General features: G+C 38.6%; 1 protein-coding gene across 1 annotated transcript in view; it reads left to right on the forward strand.

The window, feature by feature from the left end:
- The window catches only part of LOC109375874 (protein FAM91A1-like), an 81733-nt gene extending 72598 nt beyond the window's left edge, over positions 1–9135 (forward strand). The window contains exon 17 of the mRNA XM_019631389.1: positions 7651–9135. Coding sequence (XP_019486934.1) covers positions 7651–7696 — 46 coding nt within the window. The 3' untranslated portion in view covers positions 7697–9135. The remainder of the gene's footprint in view (positions 1–7650) is intronic.
- The last annotated feature ends 222 nt before the right edge of the window (positions 9136–9357 follow it).

Raw genomic sequence — 9357 nt, forward strand, 5'->3', positions numbered from 1 at the left:
GTACCACAGGCATTGTTAATGATAAGTCCTGGAGACTCTGGACTCTGTTATGTCTATCTGGAGAGTATTGGTTTAGTTTGTTTTAACAGTCAACTTGCCAAACTCAAACTGCAGACTCCCTGTGGTGGGGCAGCTGAAATTTCAGTTTGGAATGTTTAGCTTTGGCTGACCTGGTTGGAGTCTGTCCCCACATGTATATTATTTAGGGGGTGGCCAGAGATTTGGGCAGCATTTATGCACAGATTTTAGGGCATTTCCTCTCTGGCTTTCTTCCTTTTGGGAATTCCTCCCCGCCTTTCTAGCAGCTGTTGTTGTCCTGAAGCCTGTCCTCTGGTTCTTCAAGCCAGTAAAACTGTGGATTTTCTGTCTGAATTGTAGCTCTCCTTTGTAGAGCATGATGGGGGTGGCATGTCCTCAGGTAGGAAACCATGAAAATTCACCAAGTGTTTTTCCTTCTCCTGAGTTTCAACCCCTCTCCACTTTCTGCCTCTTGTTTGGTCACTTATCAGTGATCCAAAGTATTTTTTAAAAAATATTTTGTCTGCGATTGATATATGGGGTAGGTGTTAGAAACTACTGGACAATTAACAGAGGTGGAATCCGATCCTATCTTATTGTTTCTCTGAGATTATCCAGCTCTAAAATTTAGTGGTTGAATAATGGTGGCGTGTATACATTTTAGAGTTAGGTCAGTTTGGTTGATAAAAGTGATGCTTCATAAGTGGTTCAGAAGAAGGGAGCAAAGTGATGAGAAGAGCTCAGTGCAGCTTGGGAGATGATAGTGTGGGAGAAGTCACTTAGCTAGGAGCAGAAGAGGAAAGAGTGAGGCAGCTGCAGAAAAACCCGTGCTGCTGGAAGGATGGAATAAGCAGAGAAGATGAAAACAAGCTGTTAGCTTCCAACAGGCAAATATGAGCAGATTAGATTGGAGCCAGGGGACATCTGACACGGAGGACTGTGAACAAATGGGGAACAAGGCTAATTATTATATTCTCAGGTGTCAGGAATAGCAATTACTATTCCTATTGTGCATGAGTGGTTTCTATTTTTTTTTTTTGTATCCTCTTATTCTTAGACACCATGAAGGCACTCAAAGAATTCTTGTTAAATGAATTATCCTCTTATTAGCCCTGTTAAACCAGGACTTTTCTGAAGATAGATAAAAATACAGGTATAATATTTCCAGAAACTGAGCAATGATCCTCCAATTTGGTGTCCAATATTGTACAAGATCCAGTTCTTCAATTTCAAGGGATTCAGAGTTACATAAATTCAACACCACCAACAGAAACTAAAGTCTTTGTGTGTGGCATGAACTGAGGACACGAAAATGAATGCGATTCTTTGAACTCAAAGACGTTCAGCCAAACGGGGAAAGCAGACACAGAAATGACCATAATGCCGTGAGAAGGATAGTATGATAGAGATACTTTAAAAGGCCTCTGGAAGACAGATGAGGGAGTTGTGCTGGAAGGAAGGGAGAAGAGAGAAAGGGTTTATGACAGTTGAGCTGATGTTAAAAATAAATAATCTGCCAGATGGAGAGCACAGGAAGGTATATCATGCAGAGAGTTTAGCAAGAACAGACACATGGCAGCGACAATGTTCAGCATTTTAAGGAAATGGCAAGTTATCTGGACTTAGCGTAATCATGGCTGATGCTATTAAAAAAAAGAAAAAACATTGCTCTCTGCAATTAGAAAGCTGAAGAATGCCTCTGGTCTTACACATGAAAAATAAGAGTCACTTAAATATTCCGAATGTCTCTAGAATCTTTGTTGCTGTTGTGTTCACGTCATTTATACAAGTAGGTGGAAACTTTAAGGGTAGAACCCTGCCTTATACATCTTGGCCTCCCATAGGATAGCCAGAAATAGTGTGGGCACATTGTTCTCTGAGCTCTTGGAGGTTAAGTATGAGTCCAACTCATTCTAAGGTTGCACAGTCTCTCTAAGGGTCTGACTCACTGTTGGTGGTCAAAATAATATATGTGTTGAGTAGATTTGAGCACTACAGAGTGTTGTGAAAGCAAAAGAGACTGGAAGCCCCGTCTTTGAAAAGGGAAAATATGAACTCAGAGGTGTGAGTTTTTTGGAGAAGGGAATTGCCTTTAATTACAGGGAAATGAAACAAATCACTTCTATCTGAAAGTACTTTGTTTCTCGAGGTTCTATTGGGTCATCGGGAAAGTCATGATGTATTTTTCTATGTTTTTCAATGCAAAAATGTGTCATGACTTTCCCGACGACCCAATATGTTGTATAATATATCCTTTCTCTGGCTTTCAAAACCACTGAAGGGACCCAGGGAGCCACACAAAGAACTTACTTGATAAAAAAAAAAATCAGGTTGAGACAGAATTCTTGTAATTAAACTCAACCATGGTCTGGTTTTCATCATTTTCTCTTTTATGTTTCCTGGCATTTTATGTAAAGAGATAAAGATTCTCTTGTGAAATCGTCTCCTTCAGAGCCCATTTCTCCCTCTGAAGTGTAAACGTCTATGCTTGCTGAATGTTTGGGTTTGTGGAGGATAATTCAGATATTAAAAGTCATAAAACATGTCTAATGTGCGATGACAGTGAATATATTCTGCTTATTGTTAATCACTTCAGCTGTATTTAAACCATAAACAAATTTTCTTTTTTGCATTTTTCTTTCCTGTTTAGAGTCAAGTGATTTGTTTTGCATGCTCAATACAACCTCTGGTGTTTAAGAGAAGTATTTATAGTTGCTGTCTCATGCTGCAGAGGTTTTCAACAGGTTTAAATTATATAAAAGTATTTTGGACGGTTTCAAAGTTTAAACATAGTGCCAAGTGTCATTCATCTACAGAACTCAAAAAATTCTTCTGACTTTTTATTTGTCTGGATTCTATCAGAAGAGCTGTGAGAAAGAAAATGAAAAGCGTGCTGCTTGTCGTTCAACCATAGCTGACCAGAATGATATAAAGCAGCCAGCGCAAAGGAAAGTCAGGCGTTCATTGTTTTCCTAAGACTAGGTTTTTCTCATAAAGAAAATGAAGCGGCAATGCCAGGACTGCCTCTGGTTGTCATGGTGATGATCTTGACAATCTTTTCAAATCTAAAACGGAAGAGCATAGGATGTACAGTAATACCTTGGTTTGCGAGCATAATTCATTCCGGAAACAAACTACTCGTATTGCAAGACATCTCTCATTTACCACATTAAATGTATTAGAAATGTTTTCTTGTCTTGCAGAACACTCGCAAACCAAGTTACTCACAATCCAAGGTTTTACTGTATTTCATTAGACACATGATCCAAGGACTCCACACTCTTGGTGGCAGTAAATTCATGTTTAGAAACTTGAGTTCAAGTGGGATAAGTCTTGTTTCTATGTGCGCCCCTCTCCCCAAATCTCCATGGGTTCACCTACTAGAAAGAAGCCCATCCTTTCGGGATTTTATGGAGGCTTCATTACACAGGCGTGATTGATTAAATCATTGGCCATTGGTGGTTGATCCAACCTCCAGCCCCTCTCTCCTCCCTGGAGGTGGTGGTGGGGCTGAAAGTTCCAACCATCTAATAACATGGTTGCTTCTCCTGGCAACCAGCCTCCATCCTTAGGTGACCTAAGGGGCTTTCCCAGTCACGTCATTAACATAACAAAATACATTTTTATTGTTCTTCTAGGAAATTCCAAGGATTTTAGGAGCTCTGTGCCAGGAATAGGATGAAAACCAAATATATATTTCTCATTATACATCACAATGTCACACGACTAAACTGATATTTAAACGTATCAGGACATATTTGATGAGCTGGGGGAGCAGGTACAGGTGAGTTGAAGTGCATGCAGGGGAAGGCGGTTTTTTTTAGCATAAAGAGGAGGTAGTAGGTTTTCAGGCTGGCACTAGTGGGTGGAGATGTGGAGTGGAGACTGGCAGCTTGGGTGCTCTGGCAGAACAAAACCCTTGGTATGGTCATTCTCAGGATGGATGCAGGAGAATTCATGATGTGATGCTCTTGGGCTGAGTTCATTGATAAGGGGTGCTGGAGAGGAAGACTTTGACAGGTGGAATGTATGTCTTAGTTCGGGCTGTTATAACCAAGTACTGTAGACTGGGTGGCTTATCAACAACAGAAATTGATTTTTTCACAGTTCTGGAGGCTGGAAGTCTGAGATCAGGGTGCCAGCCTGGCTAGGTTCTGGGGAGAACCCTTTTCTGAATTGCAGATGGTCGTCGTCTTGTTGTATCTTCACGTGGCAGAAGGAGGGTGAGAGAGCACTCTAGGGTCTATCCTAAGGGCACTAATCCCATCTCCCAAAGGGCCCACTTTCTCATACCATCACACCAGGGATTAGGATTCAACATAGGAATTCAAACATTCCAACACCGCAATGTATTTCACAGATGGGTTCAAGAGCACATGCAAGATGCCTCTGGGATATAACTTTGCTTGAGAAAATTCCTGTACATTTGACCACCTTGTAAGAATGATAACACATGGAATGTTTTTATTTCTTTTCTTCTGCTTGCTTCAGGCTTAAATTTCTCTTATTTCTTTAGTTTCCTAAGGTGGAAGCTTAGGTTATCAATTTTAAATCTTTCTTCATTTATAATATAGCACTCAGCACTATAAATCATCCCCTTTCACTGTATCCAAATTTTGGTAAGTTGTAGTTTTATTTCATTCAGTTCAAAATATTTTAAAAATTTATCTTGAGAATTAATCTTTGATCCATGGTTATTTAGAAGTATTCATTTCCAAATATTTGGGATTTTCCAGCTATCTTTCTGTTATTGATTTCAAGCTCAATTCTACTGCAAACTGAGAACATGATCTGTATAATTTCTATTAACATGTTTTTTTTTAAGATGTGTTTTATGGCCCAGAATGTGGACAATCTTAGTGAATGTTCCATGTGAGCTTGAGAAGAGTGTGTACTTTGCTTTGATGGGGGTGCTCTATAAATGTCAATTAGATCAAATTGATTGATGGAGCTGTTCAGGTCATCTATATCCTTACTGATTTTCTGACTACTTGATCTATCAATCACTGAAAGATGAATGTTGAAGTCTCCATCCGTAATAGTGCATTTGTTTATTTCTCCTTTCAGTTCTATCAGTTTTGCCTCGTGTATTTTGATACTCCTTTGTTAGGTGCACACATGTTGAGTATTGTATGTCTTCTTGGAGGATTAACTTCTATCATTATGTAGTGTCACTCTTTTTGTCCCTGATAATTTCCATTGTTCTAAAGTTTCCTTTATCTGAAATGAATATAGTTCCTTGAGCTTCCTTTTGATTAGTATTGTTAGCATGGTATAGCTTTCTCCATTTCTTTACCTCTGAGTCTTTATGTTTAAAGTGGACTTCTTTACAAGTATAGTTAGGTCTTTCTTTTTTTTTTTACCTACTCTGACAATCTCTGTCTTTTAATTAGTGTATTTAGACTATTCACATTTAAAGTGATTATTGTTGTAGTTGGATTAATATATATTATGTTTGAAACTATTTTCTATTCATTACATATTTTTGTTTCTTTTCCCCCATTTTATATAGTTTTCTCTGAAGCATTTTATATGATTCTGTTTTATCTCCTCTCTTAACACATCAATTGTACTTATTTTAAAAAATGTTGGTGGTTGCACTAGGGTTTGCAATATACATTTTTAACTAATAGAAATATACTTTCAAATAAAACTAGACCACTTCGTGTGTAGTTCAGGCTCCTCCCTGTCATCCTTGATGATATTGCTGGCATGTATTTCACATAACTATATGCTATGATCACCCAATACATTGTTTTTCTGATATCTTTTAGAAAGTTATCTTTTTGATCAATTAATAAGAAAACTAAAAGATTTTATTGTACACATATTATTTTGAAAACCTCAGTATTTTTCTTGAAAATTATTTATTTCAAGAGAAATAGCTAAACTTATTTCAAAGAAAAACTGCTATTGTTAGTGAAATAAACATTATCTTGGGATTGAGATCAGAATGAAGAAAGAACAGAGATAATTGACAAAAGATACTAGTTGTACAGCAGTCTTCCTCCACACTCTCACATTTTTGCTTTGTGTTTTTGTAAAAGTCCTGTCATTCCTTTCACCAAATTTAAAAAAAGATCCAGGGCCACTTCTTACAGAAGATGGAATTTTACTCCCCATATATTTTTCTCCTCTTTAAGTTTCTTAATAACTCTAGAAGTAGGTTTATCAGATTTCACAAATAAAAATACGAGGTGTCCAGTTGTTTGAATTTTAGATAAATAAAATAATTTTTTATATAACTATATGTTGCATTTACCGGAAACTCAAATTTAACTGTGTGTCCTATATTTTACCTGGTACCTTTATCTAGAAGACACTCATGTTACCCTACCCAATAGGATTCTTTCTTGATTGACCTGATTTTGTTTGGGGACCTACCAATCCCTGTGTAGATTAACTTCAGAAGTAAACCCTCATTGGTTTAAGTGAACCATAGTAGTTCCATTCTCCTTGACAGTGATTGGTTTACACATGGGTATATGACTCAATTCTTGACAATGGGATATGAGAACAAATCTGCTGGCATAGGGATTCTAGGAAAGGCTTCTTTTGCTAATTGAAAGAAACACAGGAGAAGAATTGGCCACTCCTATCCCTCTGAATATTTTCCTGTCTGAATGTGACACCTGGTGCTGTGGCAGCCATCTTGGGACCATGAGGGCAGCCAGACTGTGGGACAAAGCTGACATTCTGAGGTTGGCAGAGCAGAGAATTGGGAAGAACCTGGATCTCTAATGATGTCATTGATCCACTGAATTAATTAAGCCGAAAGATACGTGAGCTTGGAACTTCTTATTTGGTGAGATAGTAACATTTCATTATTGTTTAAACCATTTTGAGTTGAGTTTTCTATTACATGTAACCCAAAGCATCCTAAATGATGAATTATTTATTAGACCAGAAAACTAAAGCTCAAATCAGTAAGATAGGTTACCCAATGTCACTGAACAAGGAATTACTGAGGTTGAATTTGCTCTGAGGGCTGACTTCAATGATCTCTCTGTTATATAAATTCAATCATTTCCTTATAATTCTATCATTTTTTTGAACTTTTGCTTCCTTATCTGTAAAGCAGGGATGTACCTCTTCCCTCACCATTATGTACTAAAGATTTTAAGAAACAGTGTGAATAGAAAAGTCAGCATGAAGATGCCTAGTAAATTTCCTCCTTCCTTGCCCTTCTATTATTAGGAATTTTCATTTACCCCTTGCTGAGAAAGGAAATGAATAGTCCTCTCATTTTAAAAAGGCTGGCATAGTGTAAGGAGATAAGTAGAGTTCCTTGTTTCATGGAATTACTTAGACCCCTGATTGTTTCAGTGTTTATCTGACTGAATGAAGTTCATCAATTCAATCAGTTCTTCGGACTATCGGGATCACTCACAATTACATCTACATGTTGGAGCATTTCCTTCCATCTCATTACAGTTCTTCAGTCCAGCCATCCCCCATCTCTAGTTTTGACTCCAATCACAGTGGGGAACAACCCCACTAGTAGCCTAGGTGTGATGGTTCTCAGAGCCATGCTTTCTGAAAAACCGAGGAAGGGACATTGGTTTTGAGAATACTGGCTAAATGACCTTGGACAAGTAGTTTAATCATTCTGACCTTCACTTTTCTTCTCAGGAAAATGGGGACAATAAAACTTACCTCACAGATTGACGCAGATTAAACAAGGTCAAGTGAAAGCATCTGATGCATAGAAGGTGAACAAAACATCATCACCTGCCAAATACAGCTCAACATCCTGTTACTGTCATCTCTGCAGTTGCTGAGTCACCTGCCACAATGTACCCTTTTATGAAAAATAAAATATATAGATTCATGAAGAAGTGTGCCAGCCTTTCAGCCATGCATCGTTTTCTCTTCAGAGAATGAGCAGCAATCAAATTTCCAGGGTAGTGTGTCCTGCAGGGGGCATGAATTGGTCACAGCTCAGTCAGAAGTCCTCCGGGTTGCAGCACCTCCCCGCTGTCTCTGAATATAAACAGGAAAACCTGTGGGACTCTCAGAAGGCTCATGTTTGGGGTTCGAGTAACTTGAAACCTGGGCAGATAATTACATTCCCTCCAATATAGCCCTCTAAATTAACTTGTGCCAATTGAGATCACACAATCCATTTCAGACGTTAAGAAAAATGATGAAATAAATTATTCATAGAATCAAAATAAAATGTGTTTCTAAAGAGAGGTTACAGAGAAGACGGACTAAAAGAAACCTGGCTAGTTACTCAGGCTATAGCCTCTTTCACCCTTAAATCATTGACCTACCTGGGCTGTATTTATAGAACAACCCCTTTCAACCCTTTCCTCTCTCTGACCTCTTCGTGAAATTGGAAGACTCAGCTACAGTGTGTGTGTGTGTGTGTGTGTGTGTGTGTGTGTGTGTGCGCGCGCGCACGCGCGCATGCATGCACGTACACTTACAGACATCTGAAATGAACATTTCCAACACTCCAGGAAGCTTTCCTGCTCCTTCCTAGCTGATGTCCCCCTCCAGAGGTAACTCCTATTCTGACCTTGATCACCTAACTCGTGTGTATCTTTGAATTTCACATACGTGGAATCATATAGTTTGTGCTCTGTTGTATCTGGCTTATTTTTGCTCATCAATATGTATGTTAGGCTAATCCATATTGCTGCTTGTAGTCATGGTTTTTTCTTTTTAATAGAATTTATTTTTTTAGAGCAGTTTTCGGCTCACAGCAAAACTGAGTAGATGGTACGGAGAGTTCCCTTATACCCCCATCCCCAGACATGCACAGCCTCCCCCACTATCAACATTGCACCACACCGGTACATTTGTTATACTTGATGAATCTACATTGACACATCATTAATCATGGGAAAGTCCAAAGTTGACATTAGGGTTCACTCCTGGTGTTGAACATTCTATGGGTTTGCACAAATGCATAATAATATGTATCCATCATTATGGTATCATCCAGAATATTTTCACTGCCTTAAAAATCCTCTGTGCTCCTCCTATTGGGCCTGTTCTCCCCGCCAACACCTAGGAACCACTGCTCTTTTGGCTGCCACCATAGTCTTGCCTTTCCTGAATGTCATATAGTTGGAACCATACAGTGTGTCGCCTTTTTAAGTTGGCTTCTTTCCATTAGTAATATGCATTTAAGCTCCCTACATGTCTCTTTTTAGTGCTGAATAAAACTCCATTGTCTGGATTCACCACATTTTATGTATCCATTCACCCGCTGAAGGACATCTTGGTGGCTTCCAAGTTTTGGCAGTTATGAACAAAGCTTCTATAAACATCTATATGCAGGCTCTTACGTGATGTAAGTGTTCAGCTTCTGTGAGTCAATACCAAGGA

Source organism: Hipposideros armiger, unplaced genomic scaffold (genome assembly GCF_001890085.2).
Source record: "Hipposideros armiger isolate ML-2016 unplaced genomic scaffold, ASM189008v1 scaffold_997, whole genome shotgun sequence".
NCBI lineage: Eukaryota > Metazoa > Chordata > Mammalia > Chiroptera > Hipposideridae > Hipposideros > Hipposideros armiger.